This window comes from Malus domestica, chromosome 10, assembly GCF_042453785.1.
Source record: "Malus domestica chromosome 10, GDT2T_hap1".
NCBI classification, from domain to species: domain Eukaryota; kingdom Viridiplantae; phylum Streptophyta; class Magnoliopsida; order Rosales; family Rosaceae; genus Malus; species Malus domestica.
In genome coordinates, this window is record NC_091670.1 from 404,234 (window position 1) to 431,586 (window position 27,353).

The following is a 27,353-nucleotide window of genomic DNA, read 5'->3' on the forward strand; positions in this document are numbered from 1 at the left end:
TTTGGAAACTATACATGTTTTATAGCTTTTACAAAAAATTCTTTACTAAACTTTGCTTTTTCAGTTTAGTCTCCTTTGTTTTTTCATCCCTCCAGGACTTAGTGGCTGTGCTTTTATGGCGACGAGGAGTACTGGCAAACGATGACCTTCCCTTCTGTTAAAGTGGGAAGGTCTTCCTTTTATTGTTTAAAGTGTCCATTCTTCTAGGATGAGAACATTCCTTACTTTATACTGCTCTTAGCATAACACATATGCAATGTAATAAAGGTTCAGCTCCATTCACATGCGCACCATTTTTTAATTATTTTTAAGTTTTTATTTATTCACACTTTTCTTATCACCATCTTTATGGCTTCGTCACCCTTCAGGTATCGCCCATCATGTCAACAATTGGATGTCTAGATAAACATTCCGGATCGGGGTGTGTCACCTAAAACTCAGTATGTCCCTTAAGGAATCTGACCTTGAGTAAAAGGTTCAATTTCTTTCAAAGTAACAAAAGAGGAGTATATAAACCAGTAGTACATGGCAAATTTGCAATTATCATATATTACACAACGTGATTATAAAAAAAAATGGTGAAGAAAACTTTTAGTCAACAAGTTAACACATAAACAAAATGAAGAAGAAGAAACTAAATAGTTGAACACCATAACAAGAAAACGCATATTAAACCCAAAAATGACTGCGTTTTGGATTAGAAATATACCTACCTATTATATATTTCATGGTTGCAAAATTCTTCTAGCCAAAACCAATTATAGTCTCCGAATGATATGATATTGTTTGGGTTAATATTTGAACATTGGATTTGAATGAAAGAAAGCCCAAGGATGCCAACTAAAAGGGGACTTGCCCGAAACCAGCACCAAGCCCAGAAGCAAATTGAAGCATTCTTAGCCAAGATACAAGCCACATGCTTACCATTGAAGTGACAAGTAATGGAGACTAACCTACTATCAGCCAAAGAACACTTTCTAGTGGCATTCCAAGTAAAAAGCTGATGACTCACTACCCTCCAATTGCTTTCGGGCAAGAGCAAAGTCACAGCAGTCGGGCTAAAGCGCCTATTAAAAGAGGAAGAGGCCCCAGAGACAAGGACACTCAACCAATCAAACGAACAAACATACAAACTTTGCTCTCAAGCAAGATTTGCATCCAAAAGCTGAAATCAACCCAGATTCAGTCCTTTTTAGCAACAAGCTATCTCTTGTCCAATTTAAAACTTTATTATCCCCCTTAGTGGCGCAGTATCGATTCCCTTGTGTAAACTTGTTTACCACCCATCCCTTTTTAGCATATAAACCCCTGTTAATTCAAAGAGAAGTGATTGCAAGAGGTTCAACCTTGCCAGACAAGGTGAAATCTTGCCCGAGGCTCTTTGTTTGTTTGCTAAATTTGTAGATCTATTACTTATTGCATTCTTCATCATGTATTCAAGTTATTTCCATCAGTTTTCCTACTTTAAGAGTCTCATTTGTATCTGGATCTGGTCACTTTAATGGACATGCTTTCATTTAAAACCATTCTGGAACCAAGTAAATGGCTTAAAGAGGCATGGACTCCCTTCATTTGAACATACAAGACTATGAACTAAAAGTCCTTGTCTACAAGGCAAGAAAAAGAACTTAATGTGGACTTAACCCATCCACGACAATCCTTTGATAACAAGAAGTCCGAGTAACTTGGGGCGCAAGTAATCGACTTAAAACACACTTGTTCTACATCTGCTATACTGACATAGCAGTGGCATGCCTAGCTAAGTGCTCTTCTTGTAGCACATCAACAAGTAAGAGCCCGACAATACATCCAAAGTGCCAATCCCTTGGGGAGCTATGCTAAGGTCTGAGGAGCCTTCTCCAGAGAAATCTTCGTCCAAACAGATATGATATGATTACAATGCAAGGGGTGGGTCCACGTAACTTACGTGAAAGGGATGAGGAACTACATGTGATATGAGCTCATTTCATTCGTATTCATAACACGCAAAGAAGCAAACGCATAGAAGATAAAAACGGAAAAACAGACGTCAAAAAGACATTCCCAAGTCCCAATGTTTGAAGAAAAGCATGGTTTTCTGGCTTTCCAATTACTTTGATTCCATATATATATGCACATCCCATATTTAGCGGTATCGCATGGATCATATGATCAAGCTATCACCTCCATTATCCTATTCCTTTCCAATTTTCCATATATGTTAATTAGTAATAGGAAATAGGAATATATTTTTACAAACTTGTTGTGAGTTGCGATGAGAAATATTATTATGATTTTGCTGCTGGTGCTGCTTGTGCAGTGCTGCTGCTCAAATACTGGGGCAATCTCGACGATGACTACTAGTAGTAGTGTGGGGTCAGCGCAGGTTCCAGCAATGTTTGTGTTTGGGGACTCATTGATTGATGTTGGCAACAACAACTTCCTCAACTCCCTTGCCAAATCCAACTATTATCCTTATGGCTGCGATTTCAGGGCAGGCCCTACTGGCAGATTCACTAATGGAAGAACTTTTGTTGATCTCCTTGGTTCGTACCAATTTTAATTAAACCTACCTGGCTAATTTTTCATTCTGTAATTAGTTCTATGCATATCCCTAAGAACCGAAACCCATATATATGTCTTACCTTGATTCTTATTTGAATATAAGTGATTCCTGTTTAGGTTAACGCCAGTATGAATACAACATATACAGCTAGGGATTTGTTTGATAACACAAATCAAAATCGAATGTTATCCCTTATATTCTCATGTCAATGATATCATGGCTATATATATAATATGGTGTTGGCTATATACATACATTGTGGAATTTGCAGGGAATTTGCTGGGTCTCCCATATGTTCCAGCCTTCGCTGATCCTAATACAAAAGGTACCAGAATGCTTGGGGGAGTAAATTATGCTTCAGCAGCTGCTGGCATACTTGATGAGACAGGCCAACACTATGTACGTACTAGTTACGTTCTGTATGAACATTATTTAACGTTATATATAATAAGATCAGTCTATTTTATTTACATGTTAATGTTCAATAATTTATTAAATGATTGTCCTCGTGAAAATGAAAATTGTGACACAGGGAGAACGGTATAGACTGAGCCAGCAAGTATTGAACTTTGAGAGCACCTTGAATCAGTTGAGATCGATGATGAGTGGAACCAACCTGACCCAAATGCTGGCCAAGTCCATAGCAGTTTTGGCGTTTGGGAGCAATGACTACATCAACAACTACCTCTTGCCTTCCCTCTATACTTCCAGCTACTACTACACTCCTCCTGCCTTCGCCAACCTTCTCCTTAATCGCTATACTCGACAAATTCTGGTACTACATACATTATGCCAACCAGTTCACTATTTCAACTACTATCGTCTATGAGACTTAAGTCAATGATACATATGATTTTTTTGTGAAATTAAATGCAGGCTTTGCACAGTGTAGGATTAAGAAAGTTTGTGCTAGCAGGAATTGGGCCATTGGGCTGCATACCAAACCAAAGAGCCTCAGCGGCCCAGCCCGAAAGGTGCTTGGACTATGTGAATCAAATCCTTGGTACCTACAATGAAGGCCTTAGATCACTCGTCAACCAATTCAACACCAACCATCCTGATGCCATCTTTGTCTACGCCAACACTTATGGTGCTTTTGGTGACATGCTCAATAATCCTGCCCCCTACGGTAACAGTTGTTGACTATATACATGTTCGTTCGATACCCATTTAGTTTTTTGAGTTTTTAGTGATACTAAATCAAACCATGGGGTTGGCACTGGCAGGGTTCAGTGTGATTGATAGGGGATGCTGTGGAATTGGGAGGAACAGAGGGCAGATAACATGCCTACCTTATGCAGTTCCATGCTCTAATAGAAATCAATACATGTTTTGGGATGCATTCCACCCAACAGAAGCTGCAAATGCCATCCTTGCTTGGCGGGCTTATAACGGCCCACCCTCTGATTCTTATCCAATCAACGTCCAGCAAATGGCTCTGATCTGATGATCACCATGCTGCACTATCAGTTTCTTTCATTTTTCCTTTAGTTTTTTTTATCTCAAGCTGTGATGCCACTTGAGAATCTTTGTTGCTGTTTGTTTGTTTGTTTGTTTGTTTGTTTGTTTGTTTGTTTGTTTGTTTTTTAAAGAAGAAAAGCATTTAAATAGAAAAGTCTCCAACTTTAACTTTTCTAAAATTCAAAATAAACAACATTAACATTTTCGGAATTACGAACAAAAATTGAAACTTAAAAATAATGGTCATGATTGCAATTGATCTTCTACCACAGTAGTGAAGAAGAGTGTTGTCCTTACACCACAACATGAGTTCAAATCCCGTCGGTTCACTAACCTAACATCTAAAATAACAAATCTAGCGTTTAATTAAATGTTATGAAAATGATAATGAATGAGTTTGACAAGAAATGAGAGATGAGAGGAATGGGTATGAGATAAACAATGTTCCTCGTGTTAATTACTTACAAGACTCGCCTACTATTTCAAGACATGTTACTTCCAGATGATTCCTTAGTTTTTTGCAACCAAAATAAAGGGTTTTTATCATTAATAATCCATGAAATTGACCTATATTCTAACTTTGGTCTCTTAATTTCAAAATTAATTAATATCGTCCTCAAAATTGATTATATCACATCAATTTGGTCCTTTCCGTTACAATATGTTAAATTTTATTTGGTCCTTACCGTGACAATCTATTTAATTTTCTATTAATGTGTTGACATGGCAAACAAGTGAGACCCATTGCTCCAATAGTACGATGCCACAGTAGATTATATAAATAATAATTAATTCTTTAAATTGTTAAAGTTCTAAAATTTATTTAAAAATGAATAAGGAAAAAAGAAAAAAGAAAAAAAATTAAAAAGGGGAAATTTCACATCGCTCGTAACCTAGGGCATTGCTGTGGAGGCTATGATGCACGGATACTTCTGTTTGGTCCCGTATCCCGTATCCGATACTAGATTGGATACGATACTTACCCGATACTCTCGGATACTCGTTCGACAAGTATCTTGATTGATGGACAAGAATTTGACATGATGGATACATGTATCCTACATTTAAGATACACATATCCGGCTTTTAGGATACATTTACACTTTCAAAAAAGATAATGAAGAGGATAAAATTAATAGAAGACATATATAATTGAAGGTTGTTGAATACAAAGAGCTTCCCTCTAATTAAAACCATGTATACGACTCTCACACTTCTACTGTATAAAGAGGATTAGATTTCAAACTTTTCTTATCTAATAACTCAAATGTACTTGAATTTGAATGATGAACCATATTTTAAAATGTATATTTTTGTTGCTATATACATTTTTATTTGTCGTATACATAGCGTATCATATCTTAATTTTTAGAGATTTTCTGTATCGCCGTGTTGTGTCGTATCGCCGTATCCGTATCCATGCTCCATAGTGTGGAGGCATCGGCACTGCTATCTTGGACGAAGACCTTCAACTGGTGGTGGCGAAGTGCAGTACTGGCTGCAAATGAGGAGACATTAGAAACTCATGTTCAGGTGAGGAGGAGTGCTACTTAGGGCTGGTTTGGTATTGCTGTGCTTTAAAAAAAAACTGCTGTGAAAATAAGCAACTGTGCTGTGAGAATAAGTGACTGTGAAATAAAGCAGCAGAGTGTTTTGTAAACTTTTTTGTAAAAGTGCTTTTGGAAAAAAAAAGCAGTATGATAATGTTTGGAAACTTTTATGTAAAACAGCTGTGACTGTGTGAAATGACCAAAAAGGGTATAATATTAGATGTGCTATTAATTTAATTTTCTTAACAAATAAAAGTGAATGTTTCAAAAATAAATAAATAAATAAAAGTGAGTTACTAAATATACTTTATTTTTAGAAGAAAAATATTTATAAACTTTATCTTAAATATTAATTAGTATGACAAACTACAGCAATGTCAAATTTCCGACCTTTCCCTTCTCCCTCTCTGTCCGGTCTCCCTTGTATTGAGAAAAAAAATTACACCAAAACTTTGAAGCCATTTACGCTGGTTGGTTGAGAATTGGTCAGTTTTCGGATACAAGTTAGTCGAATTCCAGTTCATAACCTCGAGTTTTGATGCCTGGATTCGGTTAATTCTACCCAAACTCTTTGAAGCCTGAGTTTTTAACAATTATAGTTAACATTAGGCCACAAATTTCCTCACCTTCATTTAAGAAATAAATAAAAAGTAAATAGAAATACATCGATTTTCTTTTTCCTCAATTGATCAAAAGGCGTATTGACAAAGAAATGCTTGGAAATACAAATATTACAGACACCGGATACATATACGAGCATGGTCCTCCACCATAAGAGAACAATTGTACGAAACGAATTAAAGCACAAAGAAAAGGAAATTAGAAAGAAAAAAAGGAGACAAAACTCGAAAGCTGCCGATACAAAGTGAATATTACAAATTGGTTTTAGCTGGCTAAATGGCAAGGAGAGCTGTTGAACATACTATATGCCACACAAACGCTCTTGAAAGCACGACCTCTAGGTCTTGATGAGTCCAGTTATCTGTCGGAAGGTGTTGAAGAAACATAACCAACTCTTGGAATTCCAGCTTCACAAGCTTATCCGACTGCCAGAACTGTGAGAAAGCACGACCTCTAGGGCAAGATTTCAGTTTGTGAGAAATTGAGCCAGAACTGCCAGAACTGTGTAAGCACAAAAGAGGCAAAGCTCATTCAGTTAATGCCTATGGTGCACCACTACATCACCCATGCTACGTTTCTGCACACCCTAACAATGGCAAACCAAACATAGAACACTCCCTCCCTTTTCTGTCTCTTTCTTAATTAGGAACTCAATCTCACATATGAATCACTACAAAAGACAATAAATTTGTGGGCAACTTTGCCCCTGTATTGATCTATTCTTTTTAATGAAATTATCTATCTTATTAAAAAACGTAGCATTGTTACAGCTACACAATCCAATAAATTTTGCCCTCTGCTTCTTACCCAATTACTTCAGCAATAAGCTTCACGATACAAAATTCTATGGAGAACACTAAGACATCTTAATGATCCAGTTAGTAATGAATAAAATTTTAACAAGTAATAGCAGCAATAACTAACATTATTAATATATATATATATATATATAAGTTACAAACCTCTGTAAGTTCCTGTTATATTCCACGTAGAAAATGGTCCTAAATCACTTTCATCTTTTCTTACAAATAGCCACTGCAAAATGAAAATTGAGGAATTTAGAAGGTTTGTTCAATTTCATACCATTCAAAAAACAAAATTTTGGTCATATACCTACTTCATATAAGAAAGTACATGGATATGTCAAACAAATCATATCAATACCAATATCTGAAAGTGATGTAATTGAAAAACTTTAGTTGTTAACAGCAAACGACTAAATAAGCATTTAGGTCCACATACTTTTTCCTTTTATTTGGGGGAGGGGAATGGTGAGTGACAAACTCTTGCCATGTTGATGCAGCCCAAAAATGGGAACCACCAAGGAAAAAACAAGCAGACAGAAATATTGCACCGCATGTGAATCATTGCTCATATAGTTTAAGTGATCATAGCAAAATTCAAAGTAAAGCACAATTAGTGTGGTTCTCCAACTAAATTAACTAGGAATTAAAAGTCACGATGGGCTGCAGAACACAGCATCTGAAACTAAATTAACCATAAACCATAACTTTCTTAAACAACTGGCTTCATAACAAAGGTTCACAACATGAATGTGTTAGTTTTCAAAAAGTATAACACCAATATTGAGCTCTCCATTAACCTAACTATAGAAATGTGAACTTTGATTTTCATTTACCATCGTATCGATACCTTCCCCACCAAAATTTCACACTGAGTTAATATAGGCAGTAAATATTAATTATTTACATACACACAAACGCAAATAGCAGTTGGCAGATCAAATTCACATTTCCACATTGAAATTCACAATATTTACCCTAAAAACATCATAAAGTTCAATCACAAACAACCAAATGCAACAAAATTAAGCACGGAAAACAAAAAACCTGAAATTTCGACTACCAACCTCATCGCCCGTTCCCGCTTAACTAAGAAGATAATGAAATCTACTGCTACTCTCGGAATTTACTAACAGAAAGATTTCTTGGACATACATATTCAATAATCTAAAAATTGGGTCTAAACATGAATCTACCACTGAACCCGTTTTTCTGTTTCGGTGAGCCAGCCAGATTCTCCCCAACACACAGAGCACTCTGCACATATAGCATACAGCATACAACATACACATTCTCCCCAGCGCACAAATTTTCTTGTCTCTCAACTTTTCTTGTTTCCTCCACAAACCCTAATTTTTTCCCCAATTTTTCCCCAATTGTTTTCTCCATCCCCAGTTTTCTCGACACCCATACACTCATCCCTTTGCTCTTTCCCACCCCTCTTTCACTCTCCCCATCCCCAAATTAAAAAATCCAAACAAATAAATAACAAAATTTTAGAGAAGAGAAGCTTACCAGAGGAAAGAGGGAAGGCGACGGCGATAGAAGGAGGGAAGGCGACGGCTGGCGCTGAGACCGACGGAGAGAGAGGAAAAGGAGGAGGAGAAGAGGTGCAGCTGCAGGCAACAGAGGAGAAGAAGGCGATTTCAGGAGGGCGTGCGAGAGAGAAGAGGAAGTGAATGTTCTGTGATTTCCAGGAGGGCGTGCGAGAGAGAAGGCAGAGAGAAACGAGGGCAACATTGGTAATTTGAAAATTTCATTAAAAGAATTACTGTAGCTCCGTGTTTTGAAAATAAGCTGTTTTCTGAAGCTGCTATTTGCAGCTTCAGCTTCAGGTTTTGGGCTTTTTTTCACTCAACTTTGAAATAAAGCTGTTTTTCAAAGTTTACCAAACACCAAAATTGCTACCAGTTTTTTTTCGCCCCAGCTTTTTTTTTAATCAACTCACTCCCAAACCTGACCTTACTCATGTCCGGCTTCTTATGGAATATCTTGGTTGAAGTTGAACTGAGCAGTTTCAAATTTCAGAAGGGGCAAAATTTGTTGTGCAATAAACAAGGTTTTTGAGCCAATTTCCAATTCGCAGGAGACAAGCTTTAAATTTAAGCTTGTAATAACCATCCTGAGGGTGGGTTTATTGAAACTTTAGGAAAGGAGATGAAACAGCCGCACATCGAAAAAAGCAAACGGAAAAGAGAATCGAGTGGGTCTGCATTCAGATTTTCTGTTGGTTATTGGGAGTGGGCGAACGAGAAAATAGAGCTAAACCAAACGGAAATGAGATGACTGGTGGCTTTACCCAGTGCCAAGTCTTGCTCAGTGACGATACCTTATATTTTTTTATTCTCTTAATGGTTTTAAAAATTTTAAGAAACTTTTCAAAAAATTATATTCTATATAATCAATGTGGCATCGTATTATAGAAGCAATGGGTCATCATATCAGCACATTAACAGAAAATTTAACGTATTGTAATGATAAAACTAAATTAATGTATGGTAGTGAATTTCAAGAATTAATAATTGATGTTTAAATTGAAGGACAAAAATGAGAATATAGGTTAATTTTAAAAACCATTTGTGATAAAAACTCCAAAATAAATATATATTAAAACAAATTTCCTGCAATCTAGCCTTTTTATTCCCCTTCCAAGACAATTGTAAAACAAACATGATATTTTTTTCACAACAAGCCCTACTATTTAGCAATGAGTGCCAACCATTTAACTTTGAAAAGGCAAAGATGTTTAGTGTACCTAAAATAGGGATTCAATATACCAGACATCCTTGTATATATATATATTTCCTCCTTGAGAGAAGAATACAACACAACAATTCAAAATGTAAAACTCTCATATTGTTATAGACTTTTATTTTGGTATCAAAGCAAGTTTCAACCTGTCTCTTCCCCAATAAAACTCTAAACCCAAAAAACCTATTCTTCTCCTGTAGCTTCCATGGCTACCAACCACCTAAACTTGTTGATTGTCTTGTGTTTTGGACAATCAATCCTACCCAAAACCAAAATTTACTCGGTGCTGCTTTGTATTTTTAAGCAGCACAAAAATCATAATCTTTTGTGCGGCTTGTTCTTGGCAGTCGACATTGAGAATTTTAAAACTAAGCCTACAATATTGTCTCTTGTTGATCAAGTATCCCTCTATGATGATCGGACGATTCAGAAAATTCGGGAAAAGTCATAATTGCGTCTAGAGATCGTGACTCCATTTGGATTATTGATTATAGGGCTACTGACCACATGACGTATGATAAGTCTCTCTTCCAAAAGAAAGTGTCAGCACTACCAATGGAGATGTTAACTTAGTAGCATGGGTTTGTTCAATTGCACTTACCCCATCTTTATCCTTACACAATACCTTGCCTATTCTGGCATTATCAAATCATCTTTAATCAGTCAGTCAAGTTACCGAACAATTGTATTGTATCGTACTAATGTTTCATTTTTTTGTTCACTTGAGTATATCCGGACTCGGGCTATAATTGGGCATGGTACTAAGAGATGGGGGTTGTATTATGTCGGCGATGTGGCTCCCAGTAGAATGAATTAAGCATGTAATGGGAATGGTGACAAAATTGAAAAGATTTTGTTATGCAATCGATGATTTTGTTATGGTTCCGTCATTATTTACTGGTATTTCAGACTCCGAACTAAAATATCATATATGTGCCTTCGCAAAGAGTCATCGAACCTTTTATCTATTGAGTTCCACTATTATTTCATTCAAATTACTGCATTCTGATGTGTGGGCTCCTTCCCCTGTTTCAACTGTGTAATGGATTCGATAGTTTGTATTATTATTGGATGATTATACTGGAGGACTTCGCTCTATACAATGAAACACAAGAGCAATGATACTGCAATTGTCAAAAAATTTCATTAGATGGTTCGGACTCAGTTTTCGCTTCCTAATAAAGTGCTTCACTCCGATAATAGGGGTGAGTATGTTGATGTTGTATTGTCTCAACTTTTCTAAGAGTAAGGCATCTTGTATGAAACCACTTGTCCTCAAACACCTCAATAGAATAGGGTAGTTAAACAGAAAAATCGACATATTCTTGAAATGGCGAAGACACTTTTCATTCAAGCCACCACACGACAATCTTATTGAGCCGATGTAGTTACATATGCCATTTGCATGATTAATTGAAAGTCTTCCAAAGTGCTTGATTTTCGCACTTATCTTGCAGTGTTAGCAAATCATGTGCCTTTGTCATCTTCCCTCAATCTCACCCCTCGTATTTTTGGGTACGTGTATGTTTACCTTCACAAGAATCAGCGTTCCAAGCTTGACCATTGTATAGTGAAAAGTGTTTTTGGGCTTTGGCCCACAACAGAAAGGCTACCGGTACTATCATTCTTCATCTCGTAGACTTTATGTCACTATGGATGTTACATTATTAGAATTAGAGATTTTCTTTTCTCTTGGTGAACTCAATCGTGTCCTTCGGGGGGAGACAACATATGAAGGACCGATTTGGTATACGATGACAAGGTTAGAAGAACAATTATCGAACAACAGCTGGTTGCAGATCAACTGATAGCCACTAAACAACAGATGTCTAATTAACAGACAACCGCCGAACAACTGCTATCTAACCAACAGGCAACCACCCAATAATAGCTGTCTGATCAGCAGGCAACTACTGAACATCAACCTATCGATTTCCTTGTACAACAAGAATACCTACAATCTAGGAATACATCAATGGAAAGTATCAAATACAAATCAATCATATAATTCCTTCCTATCTAATTACATTGACTTTCTAACAGTCCCCCTCAAGTTGGAGAGTGAATGTCAAGAACTCCCAACTTGCACAACATTGATGAGAAATTTTCCTTGCCTAAGGCCTTTGTAAATATATCCGCCAGTTGTTGAGAAGAACTGACATATCGAGTAGCTATAGAACCATCTAAAATCTTGTCCCGAATGAAATGACAATCCATCTCTATATGACGTGTTCTCTCATGAAAGACAGGGTTGGCAGCAATGTGCAATGCTGCCTGGTTATCATAAAACATAATGACAGGCCTTGAAATGGGTATATGCAAATCTATTAACAAATACCACAACCAAATGAGCTCGCAACATGTCCCAGCCATGGCCCTATACTCGGCTTCAGCACTAGAGAGCGAAACTGTTTTTTGCCTCTTAGTCATCCATGAAATCAACGAATTCCCCAAGAATATACAATACCCCGCGACGAGTTATCAGACAACCGGCCCAATCTGAATCACAAAAAGCTCTCAAAGTTAACTTACTATCTGACTGGAAATATAAGCCCTGACCTGGTGTAGACTTCAAATATCACACAATTCAAAGCGATGCATCCATATGTGGTTGACGCGGTTGATGCATAAAGCGGCTGAGTACATGCACGGAGTATGTGATGTCGGGTCTAGTAATGGTAAGATAAATCAAGCGTCCAACCAATCTTCAATACAGAGATGGGTCTTTGAGTGGTTCACCTTTATCCAAAAGCTTGCTTTCCTCCATTGGAAATGACACGGGTTTTGCACCCAAAAGACCGCAATCCTTGATTATTTCAAGGGCATACTTTCTTTGTGAAATATACAATCCTTTTTTTTGAACGAGAAACTTCAATACCCAGAAAATATTTCAAATTGCCAAGGTCCTTAATACGAAAGCGGGTATGAAGAAACCTTTTGAGGGCATTAATAGCATCTAAATTGTTGCTTGTAATAATAATATCATCAACGTAAATCAACAAAGGTGTGAATAATCCGCTTTGGACTGAATAAAGCCAGCGGTAAGTATAGCTTCTATGAATTTCACAAACCATTGTCGGGAGGCTTGCTTGAGGCCATATAAGGACTTGTTGAGGCGACATACAAGGTTCTCCCCCTGGTGCCGAAGACCAGGAGGAGGAGACATGTAAATTTCTTCTTGAAGATCACCATGAAGAAATGTATTATGAACATCGAATTTTTGGAGAGACCACCATTGGCCAGCGGCAATGGCAAGAAGGCAACGGACAGTGATCGTCTTGGCGGTGGGAGAGAAAGTGTCATGATAATCCTCTGCTTGAGTGAATCTTTTGGTCACTAAACGAGCTTTGTAACGATCGATAGAACCGTCAGCATTATGCTTGATTTTGTAAACCCACTTACAATCAATTAGATGCTTGTCATGAGGAAACAGAGTAAAAGTCCAGGTATTGTTGGAAGAGAGTGCGTCAAGTTCTGAATCCATGGCTTTGAGCCAAATAGGGTCTTGAATAGCCTCTGCAAAAGAAAGATGCAATGGTGAATATCTGTGATATGAAATATAATTACAAATGGGATAATGAGTACCTCTGGTGGAACCGAATGATGAAGGCGACGAAAATTGAAATGAGGGCAGCATCACCTGCGAGCAAACGTAGTCCTAGAGACGGACATTGGGTTCCTTATGGCGCATGGAAAAACGGGTTGGTTGAGCAGTTGAGGTTCAGGTATGGGTTCCGTGATGGGATCTGATGTTGAAGGTAGTGTGGATGGGTCAAGTGGTGATGGTGTGTCGGTAGGGTGTGCAATAGATAAGGAAAGTGATGTATTATGATAAAGTAAGGTGGTATTGGATGAAGTGAGGGGGACATTATCTGGTAGTGTGGTGAAATGAGATAGTGGGATGTCAGGGGTGGCAGTGGCAAATGGGAGGGGTAAAGGTGTTGAATGAGTCAAATCATGTAAGGTGGGAGATGGTGCAGCGGTGGTGGATGGATCAAAAGGAAAATTGTCTTCAAGGAAAATGACATCCCTGTTGGTGAAAATCTTGTGTGTCTCAAGATCATAAAGTTTATAAGCTTTTTGACCATGGGGATAACCAAGAAAAACGCATCCATGAGCCCGGGGAGAGAACTTGGAGGGAGGGTGGACTGAGGTGGCATAGGCAAGACAACAGAATACACGCATATGGCAATAAGAGGGTGGCTTGTTGTATAGTATCTCAAATGGTGATTTTTTTTTAAAGTAATGGTGTAGGGAGATGGTTGATGAGATAGGCAGCGGTGAGAACACTCCCCCCAAAACTTAATCGGTAAATGAGATTGAAAACGCAAAGCTCGGGCAGTTTCTAGTATATGGCGATGCTTTCATTCTACAACACCATTTTGTTGTGGTGTGTAAACACAAGAGTATTGATAAATGATCCCATTTTCAGAAAAGAAATCCCGCATGGATTAAAATTCACCCCCATTATCTACTCTAATTTGTTGGATTTTGGTGTGAAATTGAGTTTCAACATAAGCAAAAAAGGTTTTGAGGGCATGTTGTGTTTCGTATTTGTGTCACATTAAGAAAACCCATGTGAAACGAGAAAAATCATCAACTATAGTTAAGAAATAATGAGCACTAGTAAGGGACGTAGTCTTATGAGGACCCGAAATGTCACAATGCAAAAGACTAAAACAATTAAAAGTTGAAATGGAACTATGACTAAAAGGTTGGCGAGTTTGTTTCGCCAATGGACAAACATTGCAATTATGACTCAAATCAAAATGGAAATTTAAGGTTTTATTGGCTAAATATTGCAGACGCCCAAAAGAAGGGTGCCCCAAATGGCAGTGCCAAAGATCAGCAGAAATGGTGATGTGGTGGCATGAGGGTCAGCTTTGTGAAGAGGAAGTGGAAGCGACCGCCACAAGGTAATATAGATTGCCCCGTCACTTACCAACACCAGTCGTCACCTTCGAAATTAGGTCCTGTAAAATGCACCAAGAGAGAAAAAAAGTCACGGAATAATGTAACCCATCTGTAACTTTTCCAACAGATAACAAATCAACTTGGAAAGAAGGCACGCATAGAACATCTTTCAATAGCAGTAAATCACTTAATTGAATATTTCCAATCTAAGTAATAGAAGCCTTCTCTCCGCTAGGCAATAAGACAGGCGGCAAAGAAGTATTTTTAATTAAGATAAACTAGGTGAGCGAGTGATGTGATCCGTTGCTCCGTTGTTGATGATCCATGGACCGGGAACAAACGGTGACAAACCTGAAGGTGGTTGAGAGGTGGAAGCGGCAACATGGGCTTGTGGTCCATCATTCTTAGGATTCAAAACAGAAAAAAATTCTTCATATTCATTTTCGGACAGGTTGGGCATAGTAGCTTGGAGGTCCTTGATGGTGAGTGTAGAATTAATGTGATTAGTAGAAGAACCGCCACGAGAGAAGTCACTACCACCACCACTTTGTTTGGAGTTGTGAGTCTTGTTGGGATTGTGACGAGGATGATCTGGTGGGTAACCATTTTTCTGCCAGCAAGTCTCGACTGTGTGATATTTAACATCGCAGTAAGAGCAGTGAAAAGGAGGTCGACTGTTGTTGCTGTTCTGCGATGACTGTTGTTGTTGCTTGTTGCTACTGCAATGGCAAACTGCCATGGCTGTTGGTTCAGTCAAGTTGCGGGTAATGCCTAACTCCCATTGTTTTTCTTCTTGAATGATTGAGGAATACGCTTGTCGGACATAAAGGGAGCAGATTCATCAACAAGATTTGTCCACGAACAGCGCTATAAGACTCATTCAATCCCATGAGGAATTGCATAAGTCTGTTGGTTTCGTTTTGTGCTCCACAAGTGCAAGTTGTTGAAGAACTATAGGATGCCAACTCATCCCAAAGCCCCTTCAATTTGGTGTAATAAGCAACCACAAATTGTTGTCCTTGGTTGAGAAAGGCAATCTCTCTTTAAAGCTGAAAAATTTGTGGGGCATTGCTCTAAGAAAATCTTTCCCGAAGATCTTCCCAAACTTCATAGTCTGTCTTCAAGTAAAGAATCGAATCCAAAATGTCAGATTCAATGGAGTTGATGATGCAAGCAAGAAGCATGTTATTGCATCTCTGCCATGCGGCGTGATCATCGGGTGTCTTTGTTTCAAATGGCATTTTCACCTTGTCGTTAATAAAACAAATTTTGTTCTTGGCACTCAAGGAGATTTCCATAGCCCGACACCAAGTATTGTAGTTGTCCCCATTCAATTTTTTTGAGATGAGAATCATGTTAGGAATGTCGGTACTACAAGATAGAGAATGCACAAGGTAAAGTAGAAAATGGACGCCAAGAATTTATGTGGTTCGGCAATTTATGCCTACGTCCACCAAACAAGGATCAATCTTCACTATATGAAAAAGATGAATACAACAAGAGTAGTCTTACCAAGCCAAAGACAAGGCTTGATGGATACAAGAAAGTATAACACACACTTTCTATCACTCTAAACTTCACTCACACAATGTGTAGTGGAACACTCTCACTCTCACTCTTGGAGTGGAACTCTAGCTTTGGACTTGATCCTTTGCTACTCACTCTTCTCTTGATTTGTTGTTTCACTACAACATCACACCCATATTTATAGGTGAGGGTTTGGCATTCTACTAGTTTCTAGTGTATTCTTCAAACCTCTAGCATAGAAAGATCTAGACTAGCCACAAAAGTGTGGCTTCTAGATCTTTCCATTTGCAACCAAGGAAGCTAGTACTCTCTAGCTTCTTCCATCAACTTAATAACATGCTAGAATTGTCTAGCATGCTCCAGCCATCTCTCTTGCTTACTAGAATAATCTAGAACATTGATCATGGGCTGGACCATATACCAACAATCTCCCCCTCCAGTCCATGAGGGAGGAATTCCGATCATGACTCCAAGTTACCTGGAGTTCATCCCAGCAGCCTTAATGCAGAATTCCAACTTTGATTTTGTGACTACCTTTGTCAACATGTCTGAAGAATTATTATCGGTATGAATCTTCTTCAGCTGTAGCAACTTGTTCTCGATAGCGTCTCTAATCCAGTGATAACGAATATCAATGTGCTTAGTGCGTGAATGATATGTAGTGTTCTTGCTCAAATCCAGAGCACTCTGGCTATCACAATAAACGCCATAATCACTTTGCTTCAAACCCAACTCTTGGAGAAACTGCTTCAGCCACAACAACTCCTTGCATGCTTCTGTAGCGGCTATGTATTCAGCCTCGGTTGTGGACAAAGCAACACACTTTTGCAACTTGGATTGCCAAGACACGGCTCCCCCGGCAAAAGTGAACAAGTACCCAGATGTAGATTTTCTACCATCCAGGTCACCTCCCATGTCAGCATCTGTAAATCCTTCCAAGATTGGTTTGGAACCGCCAAAGCACAAACACATCTTAGAAGTCCCCTTCAAATATCTGAGAATCCACTTAACGGCTTCCCAGTGGTCCTTCCCTGGATTAGAGAGAAACCTGCTCACCACACCTACTGCATGAGCAATATCTGGTCGTGTGCACACCATTGCATACATGATACTTCCTACTGCTGAAGAGTAGGGAACAACTGCCATTTTCTCCTTTTCTTCATATGTTTTTGGACACGACTCTTTGCTCAACTTGATATGATTGGCTAAAGGTGAGCTTACCGGTTTGGCTGCTTTCATGTTGAACCTTTCAAGCACCCGTTCAACATACTTTTCTTGTGACAGCCACAACTTCTTGGATTTTCTGTCACGAATTATCTCCATGCCCAAAATCTGCTTGGCTGGCCCTAAGTCCTTCATGTCAAAGGACTTAGATAACTCTTCTTTGAGCTTTTTAATCATAGAAGCATCTTGTCCGACAATCAACATGTCATCAACATAAAGCAATAAGATGATGAATGTACCTTCAGAAAATTGTTTGATATAGACACAAGAGTCAGCATGAGTTCTCTTGTACCCATTACTCACCATGAATGAGTTGAACTTCTTATTCCACTGTCTCGGAGCCTGCTTAAGACCATATAAACTTTTCTTGAGCTTGCACACCAAATTTTCTTTACCTTTGACTTCAAAGCCTTTGGGTTGCTCCATGTATATCTCCTCTTCTAAATTGCCGTGGAGAAATGCAGTTTTAACATCTAACTGCTCGAGCTCAAGATCCATGCTTGCTGCCATACCAAGGATAACTCGAATGGAAGTCATCTTCACCACCGGTGAGAAAATTTCATCAAAGTCAACTCCTTTCTTTTGACCAAAACCTTTGACAACCAAACGAGCCTTGTACCTTGTCATGTTGTCGTCTCTTTTCAATTTGAACACCCACTTGTTTTTCAATGCTTTCCTGCCCTTTGGAAGCTCCACCAGCTCATAGGTATCATTCTTTGATAAGGAATCCATCTCCGACTCCATTGCCTTCATCCATTTGTCACTGTCGTTATGAGCTCTGGCCTCCTCATATGTTTCGGGCTCTCCATAATTAGTCAACATGATATACTCTGATGAAGAATACTTGGTAGACGGTCTTCGACTTCTGATGGATCTTATGACCTGATCTTCATTCTCTTGTAGGGCTGGAGGCTCCCCCTGATTGGGTTCTCCTTGAATCTGCTCTTCTTGACTAGGCTCCCCCTGATCAGCAATCTCATGGTCTGGCACATCTTGATCAGGCTCCTCTTGATTAGCATTATCTGATTCTGCAGGCACTTCATTGGCAGTTGCTTCAGGGATGTCATCGTGACTTTCTTCATCTGAAGCTAATGGATCAACTCCTCTGACTGCGCCATCTGGTTGTGCCTCTTTATCCGAATCCCCAATTGTTTGATCTTCATAAAAGACCACGTCTCTACTTCGGATAAACTTCTTCTGGTATGGGTCCCATAATCTGTAACCAAAATCTTCACCGCCATAACCAAGAAAGATGCACGGTGTAGCTTTGTAGTCTAACTTCGATCTCTGCTCTTTGGGCACATGCACAAAAGCTTTGCAACCAAACACCTTCAGATGAGAGTAAGACACATCATTACCAGTCCATACTCTCTCTGGAACATCAAGACCTAATGGTACTGATGGAGATCGGTTGATCAAATAGCAGGCTGTCCTTACAGCTTCACCCCAGAACTGCTTAGATAACTTTGCAGTCCTCAACATACACCTGACTTTCTCCATGATGGTTCGGTTCATTCTTTCAGCAACACCGTTATGTTGTGGAGTTCCAGGAACTGTCTTCTCATGACGTATGCCATGTTTTACACAATACTCTCTAAACTGGTGAGATGTGTACTCGCCGCCGTTGTCGCTACGAAGGCACTTGAGAGGTTTCCCAGTTTCCCTCTCCACCATGGCATGGAACTCCTGGAATGTCTGAAACACCTGGTCTTTGGATTTTAACAAATACACCCACACCCTTCGTGAAGCATCATCAATATAAGTAACAAAATATTTATTTCTTCCAAGTGACTCGACTTCCATGGGACCACACACATCTGAATAAACAAGATCTAACAAGTTTCCTTTCTTTGTAGATGGAACAGAAAAACTAACTCTTCTTTGTTTTCCGAATAAACAATGCTCACAAGAGTTTAACGACGTACCTTTGGCAAAGGGAATATGAGACTTCTTTGCCAAAACTTGTAGGCCTTTCTCGCTCATGTGGCCTAGCCTCTTATGCCACAAGTCTAGAGATGAGTCTTCCACAGCATTCAACTCACCTTTCAAAACCTTGGCATTTGACCGGTACAACGTACAACAAAGTCGTGCTCTTGCTACCACCATTAAGCCTTTAGTAAGCTTCAATTTTCCTTCGCCAATATGGTGATAATATCCTTGTCGATCAAGGGTACCGATGGATATCAGATTGAGACGTATATCAGGAATATGTCTCACATCTTTCAACATCAATTGGCAGCCGAGATTAGTTCTTAAGCAGATATCACCAATTCCAAGAATTTTGGAATAGCTTTCATTCCCCATCTTCACTATGCCAAAGTCACCTTCTTTGTATGTACTGAAGAACTCCCGTTTGGACGTAGCATGGAAGGAAGCTCCATTGTCAAAGATCCATTCAATGTCTCTGTCAGAGTTGCCCATATGCAGACATTCACCAACAGACAATATTTCTGGTACATCACCACATATGACAGCAGTGGTATTGCCAGTATCATCTTTCTTCTGATTGTTTCCTTCCCTTTGCTCTCTCTTCCAAACTCGACAATTTTTCTTCATATGGCCTTCTTTGCCACAATGGTGGCATGCACCCCTGAACCTTGACTTGGATCGGCTAGGACTCCTGCCATGACCTCTAGGCCCTCTACTCTTGCTTCTTCCGCGGTTCTCTGTGACAAATACTTGGCTGCTATCTGTGCCAGAAGTCTTTCTCCTTGTTTCTTCATTGAGCATGCTATTTTTAACATTATCAAGAGTAAGAACACCATTAGAAGCAGAGTTACTTATACTCACCACAAAGGTCTCCCAACTGTCTGGCAAGGATCCAAGTAACAAGAGCGCTTGTAGCTCGTCCTCGATCGTCATTTTCATAGTAGCCAACTGGTTGATGATATTCTGGAAATTGTTCAAGTGTTCTGCTACACTTAAACCATCCTTGTACTTCACATTGATGAGCTCTTTGATCAAGAAGGCTTTCTTGGCTGGGGTCTTCTTCTCGAACAAGGACTCAAGCTTCGTCCAAAACTCGCGAGCATTGGTTTCATTAGACACATGGTGAAAAACACTATCGTCCACCCATTGTCTAATTGTGCCAATAGCCTTGCGATTCATCTTCTTCCACTCGGCATCGGACATGCTCTCTGGCTTAGCGGCATCTCCTTCAATTGGCTCATGCAGATCCTTGCAATAGAGAATGTCCTCCATCCTTGGCTTCCATGTTACCCAATTGGAGTTGGTGAGTTTGATCATAGTGCCACTTCCTTCCATCTCGCAGTACGAGCCAACCGGGCTCTGATACCACTTGTTAGGAATGTCGGTACTACAAGATAGAGAATGCACAAGGTAAAGTAGAAAATGGACGCCAAGAATTTATGTGGTTCGGCAATTTATGCCTACGTCCACCAAACAAGGATCAATCTTCACTATATGAAAAAGATGAATACAACAAGAGTAGTCTTACCAAGCCAAAGACAAGGCTTGATGGATACAAGAAAGTATAACACACACTTTCTATCACTCTAAACTTCACTCACACAATGTGTAGTGGAACACTCTCACTCTCACTCTTGGAGTGGAACTCTAGCTTTGGACTTGATCCTTTGCTACTCACTCTTCTCTTGATTTGTTGTTTCACTACAACATCACACCCATATTTATAGGTGAGGGTTTGGCATTCTACTAGTTTCTAGTGTATTCTTCAAACCTCTAGCATAGAAAGATCTAGACTAGCCACAAAAGTGTGGCTTCTAGATCTTTCCATTTGCAACCAAGGAAGCTAGTACTCTCTAGCTTCTTCCATCAACTTAATAACATGCTAGAATTGTCTAGCATGCTCCAGCCATCTCTCTTGCTTACTAGAATAATCTAGAACATTGATCATGGGCTGGACCATATACCAACAAATCAAACCAGGATGGTCTGAAGGATGAAGAAAATAAAGGTCAGCAAAATTCTCGTCGTCGCCCTTCTTGGTAGTGGTGTTGTCGCTGTCACCCATGGAGAAGGAAGACAACTAAAAGGCAAAAAAAAGTCTTAGTGCTTCTGGTTACGGCAGAGGACAGAGCTAGGGTTTGAAACATGCTCTGTATACCATGTAGAAAACGTATTTGGCCAGAATAATCCTTTCATTGATAAAATACAAAATATATACAATAGTTTTCCTTGTACAACAAGAAGACCTACAATCTAGGAATACATCAATGGAAAGTATCAAATACAAATCAATCATATAATTCCTTCCTATCTAATTACATTGACTTTCTAACATTGGAAGCATCTTTCTTTTCAAACCGCTGCTGATATTTCTTGACCACCTTCTATCCAATTGGTTGCATTTCTCCGGAAAAGGCAAATTGTTGCGGGATTTGGAGATGAATCCTGAGGACTAGGGGAGTTCCATAGATTTTGGTGGAGAATCCGAGAAACAGGAAGAGAGACAATGTGCAGCTTAATCCCATATTGGGTTTGAGAGAAAGTATGATTTGATTGGTGCCGTGTTCTATTGCAAGAAATGAGCAACATAGAAAACCAAAAGGGTTAATTGACAATGCTAATTACCTTATGAAATTCGTTACTTCCTCTTCGAAGCTGTTGGAATGACAGCAACCTCTTTGTCGTGTATCTCTTGTTCTCTGCTTGCTTTTTTGTTTCTTCTCTGTGTGTTTCTCAATTTCTGCAGCGTTTGTCTCTCTCCTCCTCTTCTTTTCCATGTGCCCTCCCCTTTTTATAGACGCAAGGAGCAGTTCCATAAACCTCTTCCATTTTCTGTTACGTGTTCTACTTTCTCGGGGTGTGGGGAGGTTGAGGAGGGCCATCACTTTACTGAGTTGAGAACGTGGGAGGTTAGCAGAGTTCTGGATAGACAATAACTCTATTTTTTAGTTTGTGGGCAGTTGAGGTTTTTTTCCTCTCCTTATTTATTTTATATATAATATATATATATATATGTAAGATATATAATGTGAGTCATATTTCTAGTCGGTCCACGTTTTGGATTGCTATTTTTTAAAGTCTCCTCATTTTTTATAAAACTTCCTAATATATATTTTCTGTGAAAATAATGGCTCAACAAAGGTATGAGTGGGACCTAGTGTAACGTGGAATTCTAGCTGCAAAGGGAGTGGAACTCTACTTTTAGAGGGAGTGAGACCCAAGGTTCTAAAAAAACGCTAGGCACTAGTCGGGCGGCGGACCAGCGCCTAGTGCCTAGGCGACTAGACGGAGTCTAGGCGGGCGCCTAGGCGGCCTAGGCAGATTTAGGTAAATTATATTTTATGAATTAATTAAATTTATTATATCAAATGTAAATAATTCTTGACTAATATGTTATTTCTTATAGAAGAACATGCATATGTGAATGTTTTATGTACATATATAATATACTTGCCTATGAAAAAAAAAACCAAATATTATCTAAATAATTTATAATTTATATAACATTTATATATAATATATATATATATATAATATATATCCCAAACTTTTAAAAATATAAAAACCTCACATAATTGGTGGTTTTAATTATTAAAACTTAAAACCATCAGCCATCCCCTCACCATTAAAACCATCAGTCGTCCACCCAATGTGGTTTTCATCATTAAAACCATCCCATGTTTTCAATTTCATAATTAAAAGTTAAAACCATCTTGGATTTGAGATCCCGGTTTGCTACCAGTACCACATAGAAATGTTCTAAGTCTCTCTCTCTCTCGCTCTCTCTCTTCGCACTCTCTCAGACTCTTCTCTCAGACTCTTTTCCCTCATTTTGTGACATGATTTTATTCACTGCTAGGGGCATGAGAATGAAAAAGAGAAGCTTATTATAGAAAAAGAAGCTGCTATAAAGGAACTTGTATCTTCAGAGACTCAATTAGCTTCTTTGAGAACACAAATTGACAACCTAACTTCAGAAGTCGAAGAACAAAGAGAAAAGGTAAGCACTAATATTTGATTTGGCTAGATCTTTTGGATACAAGTTTCTTGGTGCATGCATCTCCTTTGCAGGTAGCTTCTATGAGAAATATTCATGATCGTGCCCAATCTGAGCTTAACTCGCTCTTCCCTCATCTTCACAGAGACGAGCTGCAGAAATTCGCAAGGGCTCTGCTGCTACGTACGAGATCGGAAGTTGTAGATCCATTGCTAAAATTGCAGCAAAGTTTAGGATTTGCAGTGAGATTCAAACCGCCTAGACTGCCGCCTAGCCTGCCTCAGGCGCCTAGGCAACAGCCTAAGTCCTCCCCGCCTAACTGAACGTTTTGGTCTAAATCGGGTCGGAGTTCCACCGCCCAGCGCCTAGGCGGCCGCCTAGGCCCTTTTTTAGAACATTGGTGAGACCCAGTATAAGCCACGTCAGCATTTAATAGAAATATTAACAGACAAAGTGACAACAGTTTGACATTGCAATAAATTCGTAAGTAAAGTATGAAATTGCAATGTTTTAAGAATGAAGTATGACATTGTGGTTCGACTAATAGTTGAGGTAGTTTTGTGTAATTTATCCTATAATATATGAAATAAAAAAAAAGGTAAATTACATTTTACCCCCTCAGGTTTCAGTGCAATTGCAACCTCATACAACATCTTTAAAATATTTCAATTTCATACATTTACTATTATTTTATTTCAATTTCATACAACCGTTACGAAGTCTACTAAATTAACTGTTAAGTGATGACATGGCAAATATGGGGTCCTCATTTGTGCTAACGTGGTTGTCACATTTGTGCCACATGGCTAAACACAATAAAAAATTTAGAATATTAAAATAATAATTAAAGAAAATAAAAACATATATTAAAAAAAAAAAAATAAATAAACCAAAAATCCCCTTCGTCTTCCCCACCCAAGCCCACCCCCTTCTTCCATCTCCCATCACCCACCCTTTCCCCATTAATTCTACACCTCCATCTAACCCAAAATTCCAAATTCTAGGGTTCTCATGGATGCCCTTGTCGACAAGAACCAGGACCCCGACAAACGAATGTGCACCAGTCGAACGAATCGAGGCCATCGTGCATAAAACTCTTGGCTGCCTTCAAGAATTTGATGGAGGTGAAGCGCAGAAGTCTCGCATCGGCATCACGGTAGAACCTCGATGTCGCCGTTGCCTAATTTGGACCCGCCAGCCCGACCCTCAACTCGAAGAACTCAAATCTGAACCCAATGCCACCTAGATCTGAACCCGCTGCTAACCCATATGTCAGAGACCTGCTTGTTGCGCGAATTGAAGAAAGTCTTCATTGTGTGAGTTTTTTTTTTTTTTTTTTTTTTTGCAAATTTTCGGTTTGAGAAGGAGTTTAGAATTAATGGGGGAAGGGGTGGGTGACGGGAGATGAGAGAAAGGGGTGGGCTCGGGTGGGGAAGACGAAGGGGATTTTTGGGTTTTTTTTATTATTTTACTTTTCTTTAATTAATCATTTTAATATTCTAAATTTTTTTATTAAGTGTTTAGCCACGTAACACAAATGTGGCAGCCACTTTAATACAAATGAGGACCTCATATTTGTCATGCCATCACTTAACGATTAATTTAATAGACTTTATAACGGTTGTATGAAAGTGAAATAAAATAATAGTAAATGTATGAAATTAAAATGTTTTAAAAATATTGTAGGAGGTTACAATTGCACCGAAATTTAAAGGAATAAAATGTCATTTATCCAAAAATAAAATAGGAGGTAAAGCGAGGTTTTGAATTAGTTAGATAAGGCATAGCAAAATATGCAATTTTTTGGGGAAAAGTATTTGTTGGAAGTGAAGCACTGTGGCAAAAAGTGTAGGACAGGACAGATGGGGAGAGAATTCTCTTCCGTTTTACTATGTTTTGGTTTTGCGGTTTTGCGCTTCCCTAAAAAAACACTGGACGGAAAGGAAAGGAAACGAAAGGAAAGGAATGGCGCTTTCAGTCTCTAGCAAATCATGTGCGCTGAGATCGCTGTGTGCAGCTTTGGGTTGGCGGCGTTCGTACGCCTAGGTGGCATCTTCTTCTTCTTATGCGGCGGAAGGGCGGAGGGAGAAACAAAAAGTAGAAGTAGAGGGAGAAGAAGATGTCGACGTCGGTGGGTTCGCAGTGAGCTCTGGGATCAGCAGACCCCTCTGAAATCCTCAAGCAACTCAACAAGAAAGTCCCCGATTCCCTCGTCAGAACCCGCTCTGAAAATGGCTTCACCTCCAAATACATCTCCTGGTATTCAATTAATTTCTTGTTTAATTTCAAATCAAATTCAAAAGGTGTCTCTCTCGGATTATGTTTCTGAATCTGGCATGACATTTTCACTACAGGCACATTGTGAATCGGATTATGAAGTTGCATGCTCCAGGTAGCCACCACACCAGTTGGTAGTTTTCTTTCACATACCAAAATGTCTTCCAATTTTGTTTTGTTTTCTGAAATATGATATCCGTAGAATGGTCTGGTGAGGTTCGAAGCGTCACCTACTCTGCTGATGCCAAGTCTGTATCGGTTGTGTATCGCGTCATGCTCTATGGAACTGATGCTGAGGTACAGTTTTCATATTTCCATTTCATTTCTTTTCTAACCTTTTAATTTGGATAGTGTTGTTGGAACTTATTGTTATTCACAATTATTTATATAAACATTCTAGGGGTGAAATTCAATGCATGTATTGTAGTATATTTAGAAATAAACTTGTATTATAAGTATATGCATCTCGATCTACAATTGGATGAATGAGATGCAGATCAGTTATATTTTGCATAAATATAAACCTACTCATAGGTAGCCATGAACTAATATTTCCGTTGAAGTCAGAACTCCGGAGGCTTCCTCAGGTTCTGATGAAATTTGTAAACGATTTAGTTGATGCTCCTTTACCAGGGCTTCAGACATTTCTGAAAAGATAAGAACAGAGAAAAAGGACTTCATCTTTATCACGAGGACTTGTCGTAGTGGCACATAGTGCTTGGTTCTGTGAAGTATAGGCTTGTTTGCACTTTGTGGTCGATGGGTGATGCTTGATTTGGCTTGTTACTTTTGTTTTTGGGTTGGTAGATTTTGAAAAGACGCGACCTTGTACAAGCACGTAATTAAAATGGCAGGACTTAAAACTTATCTTACTTGAACTCAGGTCAGTTACTTCTTTCCGTTCTTAGCAACTATTCAACCTTCTCATGTCTCTAACTAAAATTCCGCTTAAGGTGAGCTGATCGTACCTGTTCAGATGGTTCCACTTGGTTCTCTTAGAGGTCTTAGTTTCTTAATTACCTTCGGTCTTAGTTCTCGTATGGTTAGGATAATTAAAAAGATCAAGACCTTAAAGAGAACTAAGTGGAACCGCCAAAACCTGTATGATCAACTCGCCTTGAGCAAAATTTTTGTTAGAGACATATAGAGAACATGAAAAGCTAAAGGTTCAAGGGTTTTCTTCAACTATGATGTGTGATTGTCCAGAGAACAGGTAATCAGGATGAGTTCGAGTGAGATAAATCTAGTCACGCCTTCTTAGGTATGTGTTTGGAGTTGTGACTGATTTTGGAGCGGATATTTTGTGTTATATGTAATTTCGATTCAAGCATATTAGTAATTGTAAGTAAGCGCAGGTCAAGTAGTGTGGTGACAATGTTGTATTTTGGTTTTTAACCGAGCCGAAAGTACAAAACCAAACCGAACCGAAATGATTTGGTTCGGTTTCGGTTTTTGGGTTAAAAAACCAAACCGAATAAATATATTAATTTTATATAAGTTTTTAATTATTATATATAATGGATATTTATTTCCAAGCTAATTCCAAGCCCCAAACTTCAAACCCTTCAAACCCAAATAGAATGTTAGGCCTCCTATTAGAAAGTTAGAAACCCTAGTATACTAATTATTCCTTCTTTTCTTCTCCCTAGCCGTGTTCCTTCTCTCCATTTTTTTTCTTCTTTTTTTTCCTCTCATGCCGTCAGCTTCCTCTCTCCCATTTCTCTCTTGCTTTTTTCTTCTTTTGTTCTCTCATC

General features: G+C 38.8%; 1 protein-coding gene, 1 long non-coding RNA gene and 1 other non-coding gene across 3 annotated transcripts; all 3 read left to right on the top strand.

Annotated features, from left to right (window-relative positions):
- Positions 1-2,108: 2,108 nt before the first annotated feature.
- Positions 2,109-4,102, top strand: LOC103444522 (GDSL esterase/lipase At1g71250). The gene is made up of 5 exons (XM_008383468.4): positions 2,109-2,525; positions 2,817-2,944; positions 3,078-3,320; positions 3,422-3,674; positions 3,772-4,102. The coding sequence occupies exons 1-5, from the start codon at positions 2,255-2,257 to the stop codon at positions 3,990-3,992; spliced, it is 1,116 nt and encodes a 371-aa protein (XP_008381690.2). The 5' UTR covers positions 2,109-2,254; the 3' UTR covers positions 3,993-4,102.
- Positions 4,103-22,917: 18,815 nt separating this feature from the next.
- LOC139188825 (uncharacterized) lies at positions 22,918-23,935 on the top strand. The gene is made up of 2 exons (XR_011572150.1): positions 22,918-23,325; positions 23,468-23,935. It is a non-coding gene; the product is annotated as an uncharacterized lncRNA (long non-coding RNA).
- Positions 23,936-25,127: 1,192 nt separating this feature from the next.
- LOC103444530 (uncharacterized) lies at positions 25,128-26,057 on the top strand. The gene is made up of 3 exons (XR_011572430.1): positions 25,128-25,581; positions 25,677-25,714; positions 25,802-26,057. It is a non-coding gene; the product is annotated as an uncharacterized protein (transcript).
- Positions 26,058-27,353: the final 1,296 nt, after the last annotated feature.